At 40.5% G+C, this 26,023-nt stretch overlaps 1 protein-coding gene across 4 annotated transcripts in view; it reads left to right on the top strand.

Annotated features, from left to right (window-relative positions):
* LOC126272153 (transcription factor MafB-like) overlaps window positions 1-25,025 on the top strand; it is an 87,740-nt gene extending 62,715 nt beyond the window's left edge. For all 4 annotated transcript variants that reach the window (XM_049974779.1, XM_049974782.1, XM_049974780.1 and 1 more), the window contains one exon: window positions 22,944-25,025. In XM_049974779.1, coding sequence (XP_049830736.1) covers window positions 22,944-24,053 — 1,110 coding nt within the window. In that variant the 3' untranslated portion in view covers window positions 24,054-25,025. The remainder of the gene's footprint in view (window positions 1-22,943) is intronic.
* The last annotated feature ends 998 nt before the right edge of the window (window positions 25,026-26,023 follow it).

Here is a 26,023-nt window from a genome sequence, read left to right as displayed (position 1 = left end):
CCATCTAATCTTCAGCATTCTTCTGTAGCACCACATTTCGAAAGCTTCTATTCTCTTCTTGTCCAAACTCTTTATCGTCATGTTTCACTTCAATACATGGCTGCACTCCATACAAATACTTTCAGAAAAGACTACCTGACACGCTAATCTATACACGATGTTAACAAATTTCTCTTCTTCAGAAACGCTTTCCTTGCCATTGTCAGTCTACATTTTATATCCTCTCTACTTCAACCATCATCAGTTATTTTGCTCCCCAAATAGCAAAACTCCTTGACTACTTTACGTGGCTCATTTCCTAATCTAATTCCCTCAGCATCACCCGACTTAATTCGACTACATTCCATTATCCTCGTTTTGCTTTTGTTGATGTTCATCTTATCTACTCCTCTCAAGACACTGTCCATTCAATTCAACTGCTCTTCCAAGTCCTTTGCTGTGTCTGACAGAATTACAATGTCATCGGCGAACCTCAAAGTTTTTATTTCTTCTCCATGGATTTTAATACCTACTCCAAATTTTTCTTTTGTTTCCTTTACTGCTTGCTCAATATACAGATTGAATAACATTGGGGAGAGGCTGCTACCCTGTCTTACTCCCTTCCCAACCACTGCTTCCCTTTCATGTCCCTCGACTCTTACAACTGCCATCTGGTTTCTGTACAAATTGTAAATAGCCTTTCGCTCCCTGTATTTTACCCCTGCCACCTTTAGAATTTGAAAGAGAGTATTCCAATCAACATTGTCAAAAGCTTTCTCAAAGTCTACAAATGCTAGAAACATAGGTTTGCCTTTCCTTAATCTTTCTTCTAAGATGAGTCGTAAGGTCAGTATTGCCTCATGTGTTCCAGTATTTCTGCGGAATCCAAACTGATCTTCCCCGAGGTCAGCTTCTACTAGAATTTCCATTCGTCTGTAAAGAATTCGTGTTAGTATGTATTTTGCAGCTGTGGCTTATTAAACTGATAGTTCAGTAATTTTCACATCTGTCAACGCCTGCTTTCTTTGGGATTGGAATTATTATATTCTTCTTGAAGTCTGAGGGTATTTTGCCTGTTTCATACATCTTGCTCACCAGATGGTAGAGTTTTGTCAGGACTGGCTCTCCCAAGGCCGTCAGTAGTTCCAATGGAATGTTGTCTACTCCGGGGGCCTTGTTTCGACTCAGGTCTTTCAGTGCTCTGTCAAACTCTACACGCAGTATCGTATCTCCCATTTCGTCTTCATCTACATCCTGTTCCATTTCCATAATATTGTCCTCAAGTACATCGCCCTTGTATAGACCCTCTATATACTCCTTCCACCTTTCTGCTTTCCCTTCTTTGCTTAGAACTGGGTTTCCATCTGAGCTCTTGATTTTCATACAAGTGGTTCTCTTTTCTCCAAAGGTCTCTTTAATTTTCCTGTAGGCAGTATCTATCTTACACCTAGTGAGATAAGCCTCTACATCCTTACATTTGTCCTCTAGCCATCCCTGCTTAACCATTTTGCACTTTCTGTCGATCTCATTTTTGAGACGTTTGTATTCCTTTTTGCCTGCTTCATTTACTGCATTTTTATATTTTCTCCTTTCATCAATTAAATTCAATATTTCTTCTGTTACCCAAGGATTTCTACTAGCCCTCGTCTTTTTACCTACGTGATCCTCTGCTGCCTTCACTACTTCATCCCTCAAAGCTACCCATTCTTCTTCTATTGTATTTATTTCCCCCATTCCTGTCAGTTGTTCCCTTATGCTCTCCCTGAAACTCTGTACAACCTCTGGTTCTTTTAGTTTATCCAGGTCCCATGTCCTTAAATTCCCACCTTTTTGCAGTTTCTTCAGTTTTAATCTACAGGTCATAACCAATAGATTGTGGTCAGAGTCCACATCTGCCCCTGGATATGTCTTACAATTTAAAACCTGGTTCCTAAATCCCTGTCTTACCATTATATAATCTATCTGATACCTTTTAGTATCTCCAGGGTTCTTCCATGTATACAACCTTCTTTCATGATTCTTAAACCAAGTGTTAGCTATGATTAAGTTGTGCTCTGTGCAAAATTCTACCAGGCGGCTTCCCCTTTCATTTCTTAGCCTCAATCCATATCCACCTACTACGTTTCCTTCTCTCCCTTTTCCTACACTCGAATTCCAGTCACCCATGACTCCCTTCACTATCTGAATAATTTCTTTTATTTCATCATACATTTCTTCAATTTCTTCGTCATCTGCAGAGCTAGTTGGCATATAAACTTGTTCTACTATAGTAGGTGTGGGCTTCATATTTATCTTGGCCACAAGAAACACACTATGCTGTTTGTAGTAGCTTACCCGCATACCTATTTTCCTACTCATTATTAAACCTACTCCTGCATTAACCCTATTTGATTTTGTGTTTATAACCCTGTAGGCACCTGACCAAAAGTCTTGTCCCTCCTACCACCGAACTTCACTAATTCCCACTATATCTAACTTTAACCTATCCATTTCCATTTTTAAATTTTCTAACCTACCTGCCCGATTAAGGGATCTGACATTCCACACTCCGATCCGTAGAACACCAGTTTTCTTTCTCCTGATAACGACATCCTCTTGAGTAGTCCCCGCCCAGAGATCCGAATGGGGGACTAGTTTACTTCCGGAATATTTTACCCAAGAGGACACCATCATCATTTAATCATACAGTAAAGCTGTATGCCCTCGGGAAAAATTACAGCCTTAGTTTCCCCTTGCTTTCAGCCTTTCGCAGTACCAGCACAGGAAGACTTTTGGTTATTGTTACAAGGCCAGATCAGTCAATCATCCAGACTGTTGCCCTTGCAACTACTGAAAAGGCTGCTGCCCCTCTTCAGGAACCACACTTTTGTCTGGCCTCTCAACAGATACCACTCCGTTGTGGTTGTACCTACGGTACAGCTATCTGTATCACAGAGACACGCAAGCCTCCCCACCAACGGCAAGGTCCATGGACCTAAGTATTAAACAGTGGAATCCCCAGGTAGGAATATCAAAAATATAGGAAAAGATAGATTGCTATTTACCGTAAAAAAGACATGTCAAATTGCAGACAGGCACGATTAAAAGACACTCAGGTGTAGCTTTCGACCACAGCCTGTGTCAGTAAAGTGACACAAACACACACACACACACACACACACACACACACACACACACACACACACACACACAAAAAAAAAAACACCGACTCCAGCATCTCAGGCTGGCATACGACATCATGTGGGATATGCAAGCAGCAATCTGGAGGGGGTGGGGGAAGGCGAAGGGATAGTAGTGTTTGGGTGGGGTGAGAGATGAATGCTATCTAGTCGGATGTGCAGTGACAAGACTGCCAACAGATGCAGCATCCGGAGGTTGTGGGGCAAGGAGGTGTAGAAAACAGAGGGTGTAGTGGGCAAAGATGGGAAAAGGGCTGCAAATAAACAGAGTGGGTGACAAGAATGGGGAGGAGGCGATTGCACAGAGGGAGTGGAAACGGTAGATTGGAAGGTGTGGGGGCAGTATGTGACCATAGTTTGAGGCCGGGATAATTACAGAGGGGGGAATGTGTTGTAAGGATCACTCCCACCTGTGCAGTTAAGAAAAGCTGGTGGTGAAGTCGAAGGATCCAGATGGCTCAGGTAGTGAAGCATGCATTGAAATCAAGCATGTTATGTTCGGGTGCATGTTGTGCCTCAGGGTGGTCTACCTTGCTCTTGGCCACAGTTCGGCAGTGGCCATACATACTGGTGGACAGCTGCTTGGTAGTCACACCAATATAAAAAGCAGAGCTGGTAAATGACATGGCTGCTTTCAAAGATTGCCTGGCCCCTGATGGGGTAGGATAATCCTGTGACAGGACTGGAATAGGAAGTGATGAGTGGGTGGATGTGCCAGGTTTTGCACCTGGGTCTTCCACAGGGATGTGATACTTGTGGCAAGGGGTTGGGATTGGGAGTGGCATAGGGATAGACTAGAATGTTGTGGAGGTTGGGTGGGTGACAAAACACCATTTTAGAAGGGGTGGGAAGTATCTTGGGTAGGATGGCCCTCATTTTGGTGCACGAAGATAGGTAATCAAAGCCCTAGTAAAGGATGTGATTCAGTTGTTCCAGTCCAGGTTGGTACTGGGTGACAGAGAGGACACTCATTTGTTTCTGGTTTTGGGGGGCAATGGGAGGTTGTGGTTGTGAGGGGGGAAATGGCATGGGAGCTCTATTTTCGGACTAGGTAATGCCTGTCTGTGAAGGCCTAGACCCTCAGTATACTGAGCAAGGGAGTTTTTGTCACAAAAATATTGAAATATCTCTTTAATATAAGTACAAGAATGTGAGACAACCAAATAAAAATCATAGTTTTAGGAGCCTATGTCTTAAAAAACTTTTTCGTATTGGGGCTATGTAGGTCTCACGACCCATACTAGCTGCAATTGGCTGGTGTGCCTTTGTTGGGGCCACAATGGCTCCTCACAATTCAAGATGAGAGGGAAGTACTTGCCAGATCAGAATGTCTTGCGAGCCACACTTTTTCAGGCCTGGCATATACCATAAGGGGTCATCTGTGGCATGGAGATTTCCTCTCCACATTGTCAGTGTTCTTTGTTTGGTTCAACACCCCTTCATGCACTGGATAATATGTTCGGATTTTCTCTTTTGCACTGCACTCGTAATTTCTTTTCACTAATGATAAGACATTCATCAGTGTTTTGTTTGTGACATAAATTTTTCATTATTCTATGGACTGTGCAACCAAATTGTGTTTTATTGGTACTACTGCACCTCAAAATAAAATTCTTGCAGTGTTAAGGTCCACCTTACCAACCTCCAATGTTATAGTTTACGTGTTAACAAGAATGTCAAAGCCCAATGATTAGTTACCACTACAGATATCCAATTGGCTAGATAATAGTGGAATTTTATGAATCTGAATAGCATTTCCAGTGCTTCCTTCTCTGTTACTGGATAATTTTGTTCACAGCTCGTCAACACACTGCTTCTGAAAGCAATTGTCTTTATGTTGTCATGCTCCTCTTCTTTACCTGTTCAGTACATGTGCCATCACACCATAATCATATCCCTCATAGGCTAAATAAAAGGTTTTGTCAAAATCTGGGTGGGACAATATCGGCACATTTATTAACTCTATTTCAACCAATCGGAATGCTTCCTCACAATCTTCTGCTCGGGACCACAAACTGTTTTTCCTAAGTAATTTACAAGGATTTATTGTTAAGCACATTATTGTCTCTGAAACGGCCATAAAATGCGCACAAGCCATAAAAGCTGCTAAGTTGCTTCTTACAACTAGGCATCAGGAAACTACATGTGAGTACTGCCTCCAGTTTCTCCTCATCTATTTAAGAATTTTGTTTTTTGGCTATAGAAGTCTGATTTTCTGAATTTCGGTTCTAATTCGTGAAAAATTTTTTCTAGCACTGCCAGTTGCTCTCTCCATGTATTTCTCACAGTGTGAATATCATTTACATACAAGGTAATGCTTGTCAGTAGATCTTCACAACTCCGTGCAGTGTTTGAGTTAATGCTGATGTGCTTATATTTAGTCCAAAGGGAAGCATTCAATATTGGTACCACTTTACTGAAGTCAGCCCCAGGTTCATAAACACTTCAGAGCCATTAAATTTCTGCAGAAACTGTTTGATATTTTCTGGTTGATCTTTTTCAGGTTCAGAAATCTGGTTTACCTTCTCTAGCCTAGTACAACTCGTGCTTCTCCACTCTTCCTATCTACAGTGAAAAACAGACTGGTGTATTGGTTATGACCACATTCTGTGATTACTGCTGCGAGCATCTCGTTCAGTTCCTTTTCCAGTGGCGCCTTCTTTTCCTTGTCGAAATGGATTTGGAGGCACAAAGTATGGTGTTTGTGGCTTTATTTAGTAATGCGGTCCATTTATTGCTCATGGAATTTGTGAAAACTATTGTTTACAATTTAATAATAAGCTGGTGAGCTCCAGTGCTGTGTCTTTTGATATTTCTTCTACTGATGCTATGTTCAATTTTATTTCATCTTCTGACAGCTCTGCTGCTTCTTTCTCCTCTGATTCTAAGTTAATCCCTGTTTGTTTGTGATCATTTCATTCCCCTCTTCATGTCCTTCAAATACTGCATACTGAATCCCCTTTCATTGGTGTCAGGTGCCTTCCCACAAAACTGTGCTGTCCTCTGTATATTTGTGTTTCAGCTCAGTTCATTTTGTGGTACTCTATCCACCTTATGTTCTGTTAACCAGTTAGATTCAATTATCAACTCTGTGTGCAAATTATGCATTACTATGGTATACATCATAAACATTTGTCAATCTTTTTTTACTTTTAAAACCACTACAGAAAGGCCATGTATTTTATATATACCTCAATAACACTGTACATATTCTTAGAAATGAAACATACTGAGACCCTTTGTCCATCAGCATTTTATTCCTTTTAGTGCATATCTCTGCTATGATGATAGAAGTCACTACCTGGCATCCACCATTGCCGTCTTCATTTATTAGTTCTTGATTTTCTTCTTTCAGTACATCCACCCGTATCACACTTTCTTCCTCGTCAGGTCAGTCTCTATTGGCCCTTTGTTATTGGTTTCAGTCAAAGATTTGTCCAGAACTAAGTGAAGTTTTCAACGATGTTATTGGCTGGTATTTTTTTGCTGCTATTTTGCCTCAATTCATTGCAATATTTGGATTAAAATGTGCCCCTTTGACTCTGTCACATTTTACAGTGTCCCTTAAGCATACAGTTGACATAAGTCATGTCCTCTGCGATAATCCCACATTGTTTTATGTCACTGTCTGTGATTTTGTCATTATCTTGTGTGTGTTCATGGTTATAATTTTCTCATTTCTTGCTTCCTCCAACGGGTATTCCTTGGTTTCCCTGTGTTTCTCCTCCCTTCATGCCTGGTCTACAGTTTCTATTGTAGTACCAATCAGATAACTACATACTTCACGTGGTAGGTGTTGCGACACCCGGCGAACAATGTGGTGTTCTTCTTTTCCAAAACTTCAGAGCATGTTCCATCATATTTCCAGTTGTATGGACAATTGCAAATCAAATTTAAAGTCTCATCTTGTTTAATTGTACACTAGTATTATGGCACAAACATCACCTCAAAGTCTGAGTGCTACAAACTTTCCTCCTTTGGCCATGTTCTGAATTACAGGCTACGTTGTTCATCTGATTTGCTATGGTCATGTCATTCCACATTTCTTGCAGTAGACTTGTGTATGAAGATGACTGGGTGTAGTTTGCCGCTTGGACTGAACTTTTTTACTTCTTGTGAATTTCTTTTCGCCCTCATTTCAGCGTGATTTGTAACACGCCTCACTTTGTTCTTTAGCTTCATGCTAATCATTTGCACAGCATAGCTATATTTAGCATATTTACCTTTCTTGTCACATCTTCTGCCTGCAGAATTAATCCTTCTTCCCTCTATGTATGTATCTCTCTCTCAGGTAGTTTAATGGTGTCCTTACCCACATTTTGCTCTATATTACTTAAATGTGTATTATGGATTCCTTTGACCTCAGTGACCTTTTCCCATATGACAGAGTTTTTCTTTTTTTGTTCCTGTTTGACATCCATGATTTAATTTCTCTTGTCTTTCTGTAAATAGTCCAAATTGTATTTCAGTTTTTTCCTGACTCTCCTTTGCGTACTTCAGTTTTCTCTTGAGTTTTCTTAAGGTCTTTTATCATATTCCGTAGCAACACTGTAATAAACTTTCTGATGTCTGGTAATGACTCTTGCTTGGATTTACTAAGTCGGGTTGTATATAGCTCTCTACATTTTTGTTGGTTGGTTGATTGGTTTGTTTGTTTGAGGGTGGGGACCAACCTACATTTTTGTACATGTCGCATTGAGGTTTTACCCACATTTGAATTCCGTTGTCAGTTCCACTTCTATAGATTCTTTCTTATTCACTTGCTCAAAACCAAAATCTTTGAATCATGTAGTATTGCATTCGCCTTTGTTACCAAAATGAGCTCCCATAAATTATCTAAAGTTATTTCCACTTCGATCAATGATATTTAATTAACTGGAAATCGAAAGTACAGGACACAGTGCTAACCATCTTCCTACACACAGATTTCATCACACACCAAATGATTCAGAATTTTGCCTATAGGAGCAATGTTAAATTGTGTGCAATTTGGAATTTTTTTGACATTTACTTTTCTTGTTGTGACTGCTGATTTCTGTATAGTGATGTGGTCCTGAAATTGTGCTCCTCCCTGTCCGTTGCCATGTTGATCATCTTGAACTACTGTAATCTAAGATGCTGTAGGTTGCCATCTATTACACAATTTTTTTTGGCAATGACACATTTTCTTATTGCTTCTGCACATGGACTCATCTCTGTATTGTTCATGACACTTCCTCATTATTGCATTCTGAAGTTTACTCCTTTGACAGTTTTTCACCAAAAAGCAGATGCTTTCACCATAAGCCAACTGTGACTTCCCTCCCAGTCAAAGTTTTCTTTATAATGACTGGGCATGGGTAAGGATTGATTAACAGAGAAAATATGCTTGGGGAACCTGACTGTATTGCCTTAAACTAAAACATTTTTCTTTTCTTTGCGAACATTTAAGTTACTTAATTTTGAGTGAGAATTACAGTTAGTACCATTTACTTTCTGCATTGAGTTCACAACTAAGGCCCGCCACACACGTTCCGGTATACCTGTCAGGTAAGCCTGTAAGGTCACCTGTACAGGTGAACTGGAATGTGTGTGCCAGTTGGTTCGGGTCAAACTGTACAGGCATATCGACCTGTGAAGGCAACCGGAGAAGAATCAAAATTCAATTCTTTCTACCTGTGCAGGCATGTAGACCTGAGGTTGTGTGCGAGTCACTCCGGCACGCCTGTACAGGTGTATGGTTGGCTGGGGCTAGCTCCTTGAGTAGAGAACGCCCGTTTTCTTTGTATTTACATGCACAACAGTGTTAACTAGTGACTACGTGCGTGGTACTGCTCAACTCTTCTACTCAACATGTCAAATTGGAAACGGAACCAAGTGATGGAAGAGTTTATCGAAATGTATTGGTTGGAGCCTTGTCTGTGGGAGGTGAAAAGTAAAGAGTACCACGATGTGAAAAGAGAGATGCAGCCTATGAACGACTTGTTATTAAGTTGAAGGAGTTAGAACCCGACACTACACAGCAATCTCTAGTGAAACAAATAAATAATTTAAGAAGTAATGTACGTAAAGAAAAGAAGAAACATTATATGTCAATGAAATCTGGAGCTTCAACAGACATCTACACATCAAAATTGTGGTACTTAGATTTGTTTGATTTTATTGGCAATCAAGATACTCCTTGTGGGTCTATGTCAAACTTGGATGACGAGGATGGATGCGAGATCGATGAAGTAAGTACTCAAATTATTTAGAATACTCATACTATTTATTTAATTAAACTACATTTTGTATTTACAAATGGAAAGGTTATATTCAGAGTCCACATTTTTTATTATACTTTTACTGTGTTAATTAATAACATACTGTGGCCAAACTACTTCTTTTAGTCTATTTTTTGTTTCAATGAACCCCATTGTCTTGCCCTGGAACTTTGCCTTCATTCATGAAGTATGAAGTGAGCCCATTTCTAAGCTGTTTAGCAGCAGAAATTATGTTCCCGTGGTTCTTTTGTTTCAGTGCGATTATATTTGTTTCCGAAGTATCCAAATCTGTAATGGCAATAGTTCCATCGTACGTCTCCTGATAGGTACTGTTTGGAGGAGCGTAAAACCCTGGATGTTGTTCCATCAAAAAATTATGCAATGCACAAGTTGCCATCACCATTTTCATTATGTTCTCTGGTTCCAAATTTATTTGAGTATATAATATACGAAATCTGGATGCAAGTATTCCAAAACAATTTTCGACAATGTGTCTTGCTCTTGAAATGCGGTAGTTGTAAATTTCCTTACTAGCTGAATCTAGTTGCGCTTGTCGAAAAGGCTTCATAATATTAAGTGTAAGAGGAAAGGTGTCATCAGCTACAAAAACATAAGAGACATTTTCGAAATTTTCTGTAACATTGCACGGCTCTGGAAGTTTGAGCTCATTACTCTCTTTTCATAAAATTTAGTAATCTTGAGAACGCCTCCATAAGAAACACATCCATTAGTTCCAAAATTAACGAGAAGAAACCAGTTGTTAGCATCCACTATTGCAAGAAGTACCATACTGTGTCTGCCTTTGTAGTTGAAGTAAAAAAATCCGGAATTTGCTGGGGTAACTATGCCTATATGTTTACCGTCCATGGCACCAAGACACTGTGGAAAATTCCACCTGTATTCAGATGTTTTAGCAATAATTTTCCATTCCTTAGCCAAGTCAGGAAACTGAAACAACAGCAAATTAATAATATTTTTTTACAATGTGGATGTATAGCGGTGTTGATTACAATAGGCTTTATAAATTTACTGTTATTATCAAAATGAAAATAACATTTAAAATAACACAAAACCAACGCTTGTTTAAAAAGTTTGGTTATAAAGAAAATAAGAAACAGAATTTTAAAATACTACAGTGAAACTATCTGTTTAATAGTTTTTAAAGAAGGTTTGTATTGCTTTTATCTTATAGTTTTGTTTATTTTAAATTATATTCCTGATATAAAAAATAAAACCAGAGTAAACGACTTTTAGGGTCTAATAATATGCTTCTTTCAGGATGAAATTGATGATGTTGCTCCACAGAGACCCAGCAGTGAAGAACCCTCAGAGACAAACGAGAGTCCTCAAAATCTCAAAGAACTCCCGATATCATGACCAAACTGGGCAAAAAAGAAAAAAAAAAAGGAAAAGTGTGGAACTGACCAATGACGTTCTGCTATCAGTGAGAGATCATTTTAAAAAGCCTTCGCCCCAAGATGACAGGTACAGGGTGTCCAGAAAAGGACTCCCTGATTTCAAAATTAAATATCTCAAAAACAAAGATCGATAGAGGAATGCAGTAAACAGTATGTTTATTGTGAAAGCTCTAAGAAGTTTATACAGCAGTGTAAAATAATAGTTACAAAAGCTCCTAAAACAGATGGCACTGTAATCGCCATACGTAATGCCTAGTATAAATAGTGATCCAAAGCCCAGAGCTATCAGTTCCATTATTGAAATGTGAAAGGAGGTTAGCGACTAAAGGACGAGAGTAAAACCATGTACTCCATTGAACAACACATTTTTATGGTGCTAGAGAACCACAGGTTAGAAGAGAGTCCTACGGCAACAAGGCGAAGTTTTCAAGCACGATTTAATGTTCCAAAAGGACCCAATGCAAAAGCCATTCGTATGCTCTTCACAAAATTTTAACGAACAGGCAGTGTAACTGATGATCTAGTGGGACATGCTGGCCGCAAGCAAACCGCAGTTATGCCTGAAAATATCGCCACAGTTTCTGGAATTATTCAGCGAAATCCAATGTCATCCTTCCATAGAATTGCATCTGAGACTGGTTTGAAGCGTTCCAGCATTCAGAAAATACTGAGAAAGAGCCTACACATGTTTCCATTCAAAATTCAAACACACCAGGCCATACCCGTACGAGCTGTGCAACAAAGGGTTGCCATTACTAATCAGATGCTCACAATGATTGATAGTGAAAGATTTGATGTTGGCTGCATCTGGTTTACATATGAAGCACACTTCCACCTGAATGGATATGTGAATAAGCAGAACTGGTGATTTTGGGGTTCCAAAAAGCCATATTGGTGTGAAGCGAAACCCCTGTATTCTCCTAAAGTTACTGTGTGGGCTGCAGTATGCAGCAGAGGTATTATTGGCCCTTTTTTCATTCGAGAAATGGTCACTGGTGCACGTTACGTTGCAATTTTGGAACAATTTGTTGCCACACAGCAAGTGTTAGAGGATCGACCAGGTACTGAATAGTTTATGCAAGATGGAGCCCGAACACATGAGGCCGAACAAGTGTTTTGCTTTCTTGAGGAATACTTTGGGAATCGATCATTGCTTTGGAATATCCCAAATTTACTGGCACAGGCATGGATTGGCCTCCATATTTGCCGGATTTGACTCCCTGTGACTTTTTTTTGTGGGGCACACTGAAAGACATGGTCTACCCAAAGCATCCCGCCATGCTGGACGAGCTTGAATCGGCAATCTCTGTGGCATGTGAATCCATTTCGATTGAGACACTACGAAATGTGATGGCGAATTTCATTCTTCGTTTGCGCCACCTCTGTAGTGCCAATGGTGAACATTTTGAAAACATTGTGATGTGATTGTTTGCAAAGATTGTTTTCATACGATTATTTCACTTAGGTATGCTGATATGAGCTGTACAGCATACAGCGCCATCTGTTAGCAGCTTTTGTAACTATTATTTCAAACTGCTGTATAAACTTCTTACAGCTTTCACAATAAACATACCGTTTACTGAATTCCTCTATCGATCTTTGTTTTCGAGATATTTAATTTTGAAGTCAGGGAGTCCTTTTCTGGACACCCTGTATGATCTACTGGGAAAATCTATTGCAATGAGAATGAGGACACTGGAAAAACGCCAGCGTCTGATTGTTGAAAAAGAGTCAATGATCTCCTATATGAAGCTGAAATGGGAATGCTTAATGTGCCAATGAGTTCATACAGCTCCGAATATCTAACCAGTCCCAGCTCAAGTACGAGCTCACCAAGTCCTACCGCAGATACTTCATATGATCAGTTTATGCAACAAACAGCGCCTGCAGAATTCGTAACCAATCAAGAGGTTCCACTTCCACACTCAGCAGCTACTTAGAATAATATTTGATTTTTGGGCATTTTTAATTTTTCTGTGGTTTTAATTGACAAATAATACCAAATTTTCACTTATTTTCGAATTTCATGTATTATTCATTATTATGCTTCAGTTGAAATTTTGTCTGAATTGTAAAAAGAGTTACTAAGAATAAAAGAATTAAAAAAATGTGTGTATTTATTATACGTACCTGAAGATACACTCCTTTCAGCACATTGTAGATGGCATCACATGTCTGGAATTATTTTGCCAAGAGGTTGGGGTGATATTATAGTAGAATATTTGAGACATTCATACAATCAACCTGTTGAGAGAAATCTCAGAGTAGCTGTCAGTCTTTCATGGGCAGAAATAGAAGTCCTCATAACTGTATTTGTCCAAAGGAGTCACAAGCGACAATAGTTTTTGGTAGACGTCTTCAGTCATCCGCAAATAATTACGATAATCTGAAGGTTCTGAACATAACTCTTTTACTAATTTTGTATGAGTGTATTAATTTCTCTTTGTAAACAACTCTTTATACCACGTTTTTTGTTTTTGGTTCCTTTTACACTTCGTGGCCACTAACAAACCGACTAACGCGATCGCGTCGTCTTCTTGTCTGCTCGCCATTTCTCAACTGACTGAGTTAAAATCTTCCGCTTTACTGCAGCGTGTGTGTGCTCCAGCCTGCACAGGTATACCTTTCCGGTATACCTGTGCAGGTTTACCTGACAGGTGTACCGGATTGTGTGTGGCGGGCTCACGCCCTAATGAGGCCTAGACCCAGCCATGCTCATACTAGCAGTTAAAGTTAGCTTCAGTTTCATACTGAAGTTTGCCATTACTGTTTCGCTTTCCCGAATTAAAGTGCTAGGCTATAAAAGTTTGCAGGAACCCTAATAATTGTTTAACCAATAATATTGCCCTCCAGTGGATGTAACTGCTTAAGAATAGCAATAATGATTTATCCGCTAATTTGTGTGTCAAGTGTAGCAGCCATCTTGAAGACACGCTTGACGGTGCCACTCATGGGAACAGGTTGAACTAAGTTTGGAAACAAGTGGGAAGGATGTATCTACACAATGTAAAACTTTCACACATGCAGAATGGAAACCGTATTTTTACAAAAATAGTGTGCATCGCTTTTGGAGTGACTCTCGTATATCCCCAGTAATAAAGGAATGAATCAGCCCAAAGAAATGTTGCAAAATAAAGCCGACAAAATTACTTTGAAATTAAGTGAAACATTCTTTCAGAGAGAAAGGGGTGATAATCAGAAAATATGTGGCCCTGTAATGATACACAAGCACAAATGACTGACCAGTTTAAAGACAAGTTTCACATTTCTAGTAAAAGTGAAAAATTTTTGGTTCTAACTCTCCTAACCAAAGTTGCCTGTGCACTTATACAGAAAGAGTTTGGAGTAAGCAACTACAAGGCAAGGGGAAAAAATAGTGGAAGTAAACTACTCCTGACCTTAAGCGTGGACAGTCCTTGTCTGCTAAAACAGTTCTGTTAGTGAAAGAGTTTTATTGCAATAATAAAATTAGCAGGTGAATGCCTGACAAACATTATTAGATTTCTATGAACAAAGATAGTGATGGCAAGCCAATGATTGTTCAAACCACATCAATTTTAGGAAACCTAGGAGAATTGTACAAACTTTTCAAATTAAATTGCATTCTCAAAATTTGCTGTATTAAGGCCAGAAATTGTATTATAAATGGAGCTAGTGGGACTCATATTGTTTCCACTTATACAGCTCATCAAAATGTGAAAGTAATACAGGAACTACAGGATTGTTTGTTGTTGTGGTCTTCAGTCCTGAGACTGGTTTGAGGCAGCTCTCCATGCTACTCTATCCTGTGCTAGCTTCTTCATCTCCCAGTACTTACTGCAACTTACATCCTTCTGAATCTGCTTAGTGTATTCGTCTCTTGATCTCCCTCTACGACTTTTACCCTCCACGCTGCCCTCCAATGCTAAATTTGTGATCCCGTGATGCCTCAGACCATGTCCTACCAACTGATCCCTTCTTCTTGTCAAGTTGTGCCACAAACTCCTTTTCTCCCCAATTCTATTCAATACCTCCTCATTAGTTATGTGATCTACCCATCTAATCTTCAGCATTCTTCTGTAGCACCACATTTCAAAAGCTTATATTCTCTTCTTGTCCAAACTATTTGTCGTCCATGTTTCACTTCCATACTTGGCTATACTCCATTCAAATACTTTCAGAAACAACTTCCTGACACTTAAATCTATACTCTATGTTAACAAATTTCTCTTCTTCAGAAACGCTTTCCTTGCCATTGCCAGTCTACATTTGATGTCCTCTCTACTTCGACCTTCATCAGTTATTTTGCTCCCCAAATAGCAAAACTCCTTGACTACATTACATGCCTCATTTCCTAATCTAATTCCCTCAGCATCACCCGGCTCAATTCGACTACATTCCATTATCCTCGTTTTGCTTTTGTTGATGTTCATCTTATATCCTCCTTTCAAGACACTGTCCATTCTGTTCAACTGCTCTTCCAAGTCCTTTGCAGTCTCTGACAGAATTACAATGTCATCGGCGAACCTCAAAGTTTTTATTTCTTCTCCATGGATTTTAATACCTACTCCAAATTTTTCTTTTGTTTCCTTTACTGCTTGCTCAATATACAGATTGAATAACATTGGGGAGAGGCTATAACCCTATCTCACTCCCTTCCCAACCGCTGCTTCCCTTTCATGTCCCTCGACTCTTATAACTGCCATCTGGTTTCTGTACAAGTTGTAAATAGCCTTTCGCTCCCTGTGTTTTACCCATGCCACCTTTACTATTTGAAAGAGAGTATTCCAGTCAACATTGTCAAAAGTTTTCTCTAAGTTTACAAATGCTAGAAATGTAGGTTTGCCTTTCCTTAATCTTTCTTCTAAGATAAGTTGTAAGGTCAGTATTGTCTCATGTGTTCCAATATTCCTACGGAATCCAAACTGATCTTCCCCGAGGTCGGCTTCTACTAGTTTTTCCATTCGTCTGTAAAGAATTCGCGTTAGTATTTTGCAGCTGTGGGCTATTAAACTGATTGTTCAGTAATTTTCACATCTGTCAACACCTGCTTTCTTTGGGATTGGAATTATTATATTTTTCTTGAAGTCTGAGGGTTTTTCGCCTGTCTCATACATCTTGCTCACCAGATGGTAGTGTTTTGTCAGGACTGGCTCTCCCAAGGCCGTCAGTAGTTCTAATGGAATGTTGTCTACTCCCGGGGCCTTGTTTCGACTGAGGTCTTTCAGTGTTCTGTCAAACTCTTCACGCAGTATTGTATCTCCCATTTCATCTTAATCTACATTCTCTTCCATTTCCATAATATTGTCCTCAAGTACGTTACCCTTGAATAGACCCTCTATATACTCCTTCCACCTTTCTGCTTTCTCTTCTTTGCTTAGAACTACAGGATAGTAATAAATAATAATATTATTAGAACTTATATGTATAGTATGTATTGCAAAAATGTTACACCACAAAATTTTGCACGATGTATAAAATGAAAGCTCAGTTCAGGCTTCACTTACTATTGTTAAATATGTTTTTCTTTCTAGGGTTGGTATCCTTCAAAATGCTTTGATTTTTCTTTCTGGTGAAATTGTTAAGAAAAACATTTGTAGAAATCCATGTTACGTTTTTGCAAGATCTTGAGCACTGTGACTTCCATATTCTTTCCCAAGGCAGGCCATTCATTAAAACTGTATTCCAAGCCAGATTTAAAACCAGTTCTTTTTGGTTCGGTACTTTAAAAAAACTCAGTTTCAAATTTATCATTCAATTACGTAATTGCCAGGCAAATAGTGACAACCACACTGAACTTGAGAGCAAGGAATGAGTAGTTTGCCTCTAATCACATTCTATATTAGGAAATATGTTTTTTGTTCATCTAAAATGTCATCTAACTCTAGAAATCTTTACAAAACTCCATTTTGTATGTTTCAACAGGCAAATCTTCACTGCAATTTTCACTAATTTCTGATGGATTAACTACTATTCTGTCATACAGGCAAGGAATCTCGATGTCTGTATTTGCTACCTCTCAGTGTCTGTATTTGCTACCTCAAAGAAAATATCCTGTATGGATTGTATGCTGATCTCCCCAAAAATAGTTAATTTTAAATTTAGCCTAATTACAGACAGCAAGCAAAGCTTCTTTTCTACCTCATACACCTGCCTGACCCTGACGTTGTACTGACCTCTACATAATTGCCTATACTTTCCAAATCTCTCTTCAAGTAAGTCAGTCTGAAAATTTGCAGGCAAAAAGTAATTAAACTGCAACTCACGAAAATATTCAGACAATTCAGTAAAAGCCTGTGTTGCTTTCATTAATGCTGAACATATTTCTTCTGTTAGTGAGCCCTCAGGATATTGAATGTTTATTTTTTCTCATAGTCTTAGCCATTCTAACGTTCTGTTAACATACGCATACTTGGGGTCAGCTACTGTACATTGTTTTAAAGGGCACGTGGAAACCTGTGACCAATAACTGGTGTTTTTACATTAGCTATTTCTCATCAACAAGGCAATGTAATTGCTGTTTCTACACAGTGAAGTAAGGAGTGTTTTGGACCCAGAATTTGAAGGGCATTAGTTGTGCTATACTGAAAAGTTACAGAGCTACTGTAGCATTTTGTTTTTCAAAGTTAATTTGCTATAGCAAGAACAAACACGATTTATGGGATATAGTACTTTATAGAGCAACACGAAAGGTACAGATTGAACATAGTAGTGAACATGATGACGCACTGATCTCACAAGGCATTAAGATTACGAGTTACAGAAAACACCAGTGAAGGCGCTGATGTCCATTTCATCACCCAATGAGCACGCAGCTGCAGCATTTGGCAATCAGACACCAGCTAGTAGGTGTAGAAGAGATGAGGGGGCAGGTTGCTGTATATTCCTCCCACTCGTGAGAGGCTGTATGGCAGGACTGGAGATGACATCTCCATAGCGAAGACCTTTGTTGTCAAGGTATCAGTTGGCGCCAGATGAATCAGTGGGGCGTCAGAGATGACAGCTGCACAGGACGCAGCAACGGAGGTGGTATCAGGGGCTGTGGCATCAGGGGTAGTGGAGGCTGCACTGGCTATGGAAGTCAAGGAGTGGGGACAGAGGCATGAACCCCAGGCAGTGATCTGCCAGGCAGTGTGGCGCGAACTGAGCCTTCTGACACAGGACATTGGTGAGAGTGGGACCGGGGGAAGCTGTGTGGGCACTCCAGAGTCAGCCCCACTGTGCAGTACTGTAGATTGTCGCAAGGACAGGTAGGGACCCAGTTCGGCCAACAGCCAAAACCACGAGCCCAAACATGTGCAGCCAGCTGGAACCATCACAGAGTCAGTGATGCCAAATGCAGCAGATAATGGAGGATCTGTAGTTGGTCCTTCCCCCCCCCCCCCTCCCCCATCCCCATCCCCACCCCCACCCGTCCCGTCCCAGAGGTGAAACTATACAAACTCAAAAAAACCATCTACAGCAGCTTCAGGGGACATGCAGATACATACTTTCAGCGTTTTAAACATATAAATGATGCTTTTGGCCTCACCATTAGATTGAACATAAAACAGGGGAGCTGAGAGATGGAGAACGCCACTAGTCTGATATAAAGATGCAAAACCTCTAGAAACAAACAGGGAGCCTACAGAAGTCCCTCAATTGCAAAAATCTTAGACAGGACCAAAATAGTTTCTGTCATGGACATGGATGAGCAAATTGCCACATGGGGCAACTTGGATAGGTGTCCATTACAATGATCCAATACTGATTTAGGAAGGGCCCAGCAAAATCAACATGTAGACATTCTCTCGGGCGCTGCAGCATTGGCCAGGGGAAAAACAAAGCTCACATGCATGAGTAAGTGGCATAATGTCTTCATTTATTCCCAGCCAATACACATGCTGACGGGCCAAAGCTTTGGTGCGAGAGGTCCGGCAATGACCGACAAGGGAATTGGTAATCACACGCCAGGGAGCTGTGTCCTCCGTCACTAACAAAAGAACCCATGAAACACAGAAAGATGGTGCTGGATAGCAAAATAATTATGCAAGGGATCCGAGATACGGCCCTGGGTTTTTCCAGCCAATTGTGCGGCACAAAAAAAGAGGATCCAGCTAAGTATAGGATCCGTAGTAACAGGTGATGCTATCATGGCACTAGTAATGGGAAAACCATAGACTGTGTTCTGGTTCTCAAAATCGAAATGGAAATAAAGCAACTCGTTCTGCTCGAAAGCTGGATCTGGCCCATCAAAATCCGAGTTAAGTTATTGGCGTTGGTGTGTTGTGATGTCAGCCGGTAATGAATATGTTAATTATAACGGGAGAGGAAAGAGAGCCCACTGCTCCAAATGGTGCACTGACTTGGGTGGCACAACAACCAATGGCCTGTGATCCGTGACTAAATGGTACTTAGAACCATACAAGAAGACATGAAACATTTTGAGGACAAACACAATTGGTAAAGCCTCCTTTTCAATCCGAGAATACCACAGCTGCACTGGAGTGAGTCTTAGGGGCGTAAGCAATAGATCTTCACACATGTCTGCATATTTGTTCATCAAGACCATGTTAGAGGCATCTGTAGCCAACCTGAGTGCTGACCCAGCTGAAAAGTGACCAGACACACGGCAGATTGAAGCGTAGATTTAAACAAATTGAATGCTTGGTCACAAGCTGGGTACCAGAAAAGGCACATTTTTACACATAAGCATGTGAAGGGACTGAGCAACAATGGATGCATCTGGTACAAACTTATGGTAATATGCAACTTTACCTAGAAATGTATGCAGCTCCTTGACAGAGGTCAGCTGTGCCAAAGTCGCAGTTGCGTCAACATGCTGTTGCTGTGCAAGAAACCTCAAAATCTAGATACACAATTGATAGGTGAAAAAAATTGAGATTTGGCAAGATTGCACTTGAGAACCACAGACTACAAAACAGAAAACAACAATCAGAGATTTCTAAGGTGGTCTTCAGTGGAAGAACCTTAAACAACAATATCATCGAGGTAATTGATTCAGCCAGGCACAAAGGCTGTCAACTGTTCTAAGAAGCACAGAAAAATTGCAGGTGCACTCGTGACACCAAAGGCAAGTGTTGATATTGATATAGGCTGAAAGGTGTATTGACAGTGAGAAGGCGCCTAGTGACCTTGTCCAAGGGGAGCTGGAGGTACCCTTCTGACAAATCAGTCTTGGAAAAATACTGGCCACATCATAATTTTACAAGCAGCTCATCAGGCCTGGGGAAAGGGTACATATCTGCCATGGACTGTGTTAGATACACACACTGAAGCATCCACAGAAGCGAATCTTACCTCTCGGCTTCATAACGATGACCTTTGTTGTAGTCCATTCACTTTAATATATAGGCCGAATAACACTTGATCGGTGTTAAACAGCATAATTCAGCCTTGACACAGTTGCATAATGCAACAGGCACCTGGTGCCCCCCCCCCCCTCCCCCCAAGAAAAGGAGAGCAAGTGGACTCCTTCATGGTAATATGGGCCCAAAAGCTGGTAGCACAACCAAGCCCAGGGGAAAACAGAGACGAACTTGATCTGACACTAAATATACTTCATTGATAATAGAGAAACCAAAAGTGTTAAATCCATTCAACCAACTGTTTCCCACCCTGCACTCCTCCTCTCTATTTCCATTCACACATACTAATTCACCTAACTAGTCACATCTGACAACTCTCCTTCTTCACCCTTATCCATCTACAACCTTCATTACAATTCTTTTTATTTATTTTTTTCTTTGACATCATTGTGTCTTCACACCAGTTCCAGTTGGTTGTCATCTTTCACTATTGCCCTACTCTCTCAGTAACAAGACTTGTGGTGCCCTAGGAGGCACAATGTGTGATCTTATGGATGAAATGTTGTGGTGATTTGCGTACATAGTAATTTTAACTTGTGGCGATTTGTGTACATCATAATTTTAACTTTTACTTTTGATGTGCCAACACATCATTCATGTCAAAGGTTGTGCATGTGGAGATTTAATGGAAAGATTTTGTGTGCATCTGGCACAAGATGTTTACAATAATCTGTGCAAAGGTCTCATGATGGCAACATAAGTTTTACAGAAACCAGTCATCCACTATACAATGTGTTGTTGTTGTTGTTGTCGTCCTCCTTTTTTTATTTGTTTTTTGTTTTTTTTAAGAAGTTTTCTTCTCCTAAGAGAGTAAATGCAGATCACCTCTTCATACTCAGGATGAGTAAACTTGAATATATTTTATGAGAATGTTGACTATAAATGCTTTTATATGTTATAATCAATCAGAATAACAACAATCAGAATCATATTTTTAAGATAGGAAAACAGCCTATTTGAATATTTGGTGTAATGGAGACCCATAGTGAGGTTCCTTTCAAATTTTTTCAAGTACTAATTATGCTGTCTCTCATGAGTATACAGTATTGTTGTGTCCTTCACAGTGATCACTTATCATCCGATGCTGTTCACATCCCTTATATATCCTGCCAGGTCTGGTAGCAACTTTTAACATGAACAACTGTAATGTACTCTGGTTGCCATTCTACCTATCACAGGGAACTGCAGCTCTAGAATCATTTACATACCCATCATTGGTATGTACATGTAGCACATGTACGAAGTTACATTGACATCCAACCATGTCTTCCATGTGCTTCACTCTCTCTCTCTCTCTCTCTCTCTCTCTCTCTCTCTCTCTCTCTCTCTCTCTCTCTCTCTCTCTGTCTCAATGCACTGTATATTTTCTTCATCCACTAGTACTCCTATGTTCAGAATTCTGGTACATCTCCTGGATTCTGCGTGGAGGATAACTTCTGCAGTTATTTTCTCTACCACACTGTGTAGTTCCTGTTTGGATGTCAACCCCTCAGATGTTAGTTTCTGGAGGTTTGAAAATGCTTAATTTATGTTTTAAGGTACTGTCCAACATTTCAAGATGGTAAAAAACCTGCTCCTTTGACTGATTAAATGTATTTACTGAGTTCCACTGCAAGCTCTTGGGCAGATGTCTTCTCAGAGTGGTAATTTCGGTTAACATTCCGAGAGGCCTTTCGACATGTAGAAGCTTTTTTATCTGATTTTTGCAGAAATCTTTCATGCTACTTTTTCCTTGCTGATAAGGTGGTCCATTCAGAAAAGCATTTTGGATTTTAACCTCTTTAGTTTCAGACCATAAATTGCTAAGAAAACTGTTTCAAACTACTGGTAACTTAAATTTTGTAAGTTACTTTGATTTCCCCATGTCACAACATCTGGTTGTAAAAGTATTTCAACAAATTTAATTTTCTGTGTGTCAGTCATATCAGGTACAAAATTATCCCTACAATAGTGAGTGCAGTGTACTGGATGGGATTTCCCATCCTCAGAAAAAGATTCCACTTGTACACGCCCCCATGCAACATTACTGTGAAAATGTCTTGAAAAACCAAATTCATGCAAATTCTTTAATTTGACACAAAAATTTACCCGTTATTGGTTTGGTTAAGATTATATTATTTCTAATTTACTTATATTTTGCATTGCAGAGCTACTCCTAAATGTAACTTCATTAAATACTTCACCTATTTGTCCTTAGGTGCTGTCACTGACACACGCTATGTGCATCTCTAAATTTGACTCAACTGTGGAGAGTTCTGATTTTAAATTGTGGTCTTTGTCTCAATGTGAACTCATTTGAATTTCTGTTCATTACTGAACTGTACAGAAGAGCATCCTTTTCTTATAGGACCACTGTCAGCTTTTAAACAAGTTTCCACGTCAGCCATCCTGTTCCTTTAATTTCTGCATTTCAGTTGCTAGTGTCAACTTTCTCACAAAGCTCTGCCCTCAATGCAGCATTTGACGATATTATTCCCACTTTAACACCACCAATCTTTTCAATCATTTTGCTGTTCATCACATTTAACATGTTTGACTAGCACTCATTATTAGCCTTCAATTGACTGAGAGATGCCATAATCTGAATTAAAGCATCAGAAAGGTTCTTATATTATGAACAGCAGTACTTTGTTCACTTGACACCAAACTCATGTGGCTCACCATTACTTTCAGTGTTGTTTTTATGTCAATGTTAGCACTTGTCTTGGTTTTACACTGAATGTATCATTCATTTTCAAAAGAAAAAAAATACAAAAAGTACTTATCTTGTGTCCATAGACAGACACACACCTCAAGCAGTTCGAGCTGGACCAGCTGGAGGGTGCCATGAAACTTGAAGAGGGTGTGGTTGTCGAGACACCGCCTTCGCAACAGAAGCACCCCCTGCTGTCGATGCTGCTGCTTCAGCCATCACGAACACGTCACCAACCAACGCCACCGGGTGAGGATGCACAATTACTGCACAGCCCAGGCCAGCGGCAAACCAGTGTGCTTCTCGAAGCAGTTCCACAGCATGATGCGGAACCAGGGTTGGTGGGGTTGCAAAACCTGGGCACACCACCCAACACACAGTCAGTGTGCATGTCACCCCTGCACGTCTCGGGCACTGCCACTGTGCTCTCTGATGAATTGGAGTGGTTCCCACAGTCAGCTAAGCACTGTCTGGTGCCAGAGCAGCTGGACCTGCGGCCCAGCTGCACACCGGACAATATGATTGAGCCACAGGACGTGCCTGTGCTGGCCTCTGCCAGTGGGGTACTGGGGGCCACGTCCGCCTCCAGGGGCGACTGCTGCGGACTGCCGACTGAGCGTGCACCACACAACCAGCTCCGTGCCGAGGAGAAAGTGCCAGTGCCGCAGCTGTGTGATGGCTCCATCTCACCCACAGTACAACAATACCACAACCAGCAACGCCATGAGCTGGTGTCGCTGCTGTCGCGGCAGAATCCCGCATCAGATACCGCCTCCTCCAGGGACATCCTCAATGATGAGGCATTAATGTCACTGTCAGCACTTGAGCTCAACAAGAAGCTGCATGGCTACCCACGTGAAGAAGTGGTCAGAATCAAGCAGAAGCGGCGTGCACTCAAGAACCGTAGCTACTCACAGAAATGCCGCAGCAAGTGGCTGCAGCAGCGCCAGGAGCTCAGGGTCACTAACCGCGCACTCATTGCTGAGCTCAGGCGTCTCAGGGGGGAGCTGCTGCGCATCACACAGCAGCGCGACCTGTACAAACAATACCTCGAACAGCAGATGGATGATACTGTCTCTGCACCACCTTCGTGCCATGACACTGCCTCCGCCACCTTGCCTACTGCTGCCAGCTTAGACACGTGTGATGTTAGCATGAGGTATGAGCTGCCTGATCCTGAAGTGCCACCGCCATGACACTACCATCCAACACGTCTCTCTGTTAGCAGTGCAGGACACAGTAAAACATGGACTCTGGAATATGGCACCTATCTCTCTGTAACCTGCCCTGACATTCCCCCCTTACGGAAGGCATGAGTGGACACAATCAGATCACCCCCTCATCTCTGCCACTTCCCTGTCTACTACCACACAATTCATGTACCAACACTTGTAATGCGCAAGGGGTTGGAACTCGAGATCTAGCTCAAAACGACAAGGGATCGTACTGTACCAATGTCGCCATGTATGGCTTTCAGCCACTCAAAATTGCTTGAGCAAACCATTCGGCCTATACAGCAAGAACTAGGTACAGTTTTTGTATTGACGGTTGGTATTATGACTGTGGATTACTATCTGATCACAGAAGATTCCAATAGTAGCCGAGCGCATGGCAAACACTTGAAGCCTAGCTTATACAGTAGTTGCACTCTTAGACAATCAATTGGGGACACATCAGCCCTTTCATGATTAGCAACTGTGACGATAATAAACACTCAGGATACAGCTTACTCAAATGCTGGATAATAACAAATATCATTTTCACTTTACGCAGAATTTGAGGTCATACCGCAATGCTACTACACCACAAATAGATACCACTGATATATCCAAATGACACTGACAATCGCTATCTACCAGCAATGATGAGACTAGCAGAATACAGTGACAACACCCGTTATCTCCATATCATCCTAAACAAGACACCAAAATTATTTCAATACATTACCTGTTTATAATATGTCAAGCTAAATCATAAATCCAGATTGCAATTGTCCTCACAAGCATCGACTTCCTTCCAGTGCAGAACAATCTCTCTGGAACTGCCTTGTAATCTTTTAATAACTTTTAATGTTCATCTCAGATATTGAGTGCAGAGGCTGATTTATATTAAACTCGTATTTGGACAATGTTTATACTGGTATAAAGATAACTGAAGTGATTATTCTATTTCTTTGTGTGTAGTCTATCATTTCTACATAAATAATGATATGTAATGTATTTCACAGATTAATCACCACACCTCTGTGACTATGATTGCTGACTTTTTATAACAACTTCAGCTAACTTCAGTTCTCATTTGTACTCACTTAGAACTTTTCTTCCTTAAATGTAATCTTGTTAGCTTTTATTAGTATCGGACTCTTGTGTAATTTGCGTATACCAATGCAATTAAGTGATTTTCACTGAAACCAAAGCTTCCTAATACCAACTCGAGATTATGTTGCGCAGGAAGCTAGTAATATCTCTGAAACTTAAATCTTTGCTTTCATCGGTATGCAAGAGTTTCTACTGATTCACCTTTACGTAGTAAAATTGTTTTCAGAAATCGTTCATCATTCAATTTCAAATAAAATAGGTTTCCATTGGACTTTGAAATTAAATATCCTTCAAACACATCATTTTTAGATTGACACTTAAACTTGCAGTTACAACACAATGAATTACATGCAACAGCCACTAAGGGCACAGCCACATAAAGATTTCTTTTGACCCAAGAAAAACTTGTCTTTATTTGGGCTAGATATCAACCCAAGCTCAAATCTCGTAAATGAACGAGTGACAGCAAAGACTACACACTCTCCACAGGACAACACTCAAGTGGTTGCACAAAAACACAACTTCGCCAAACCTGTGTATAATCCACGACCAGCTCAAAGTCCCGGAACCTACATATATTGCATAGCTCGGCCTTGGGAGGAAAACTACAGTTGCAGCTATGTCTATCAACAGGGGCCTAAATGACAAAGTTGCCACACTGTCTCTGTAAATTGCACAAAATACTAGACTGGCATCACCAGCCCAACTCCTTCACCTCTCCCAAGCTTTAAACACCAATTGCAGTGCCTCTATACAACGCACTGTGGCTCGGTACTACCCACAGATTAACTTCATCAGTAAGAGGTCTACTGGGGAACTATTTTCTGATGTCATACAATGGGAACCAT

Source organism: Schistocerca gregaria, chromosome 5, assembly GCF_023897955.1.
Source record: "Schistocerca gregaria isolate iqSchGreg1 chromosome 5, iqSchGreg1.2, whole genome shotgun sequence".
Taxonomy (NCBI): Eukaryota; Metazoa; Arthropoda; class Insecta; order Orthoptera; family Acrididae; genus Schistocerca; species Schistocerca gregaria.
This window is presented reverse-complemented; position numbering and strand designations above follow the sequence as displayed.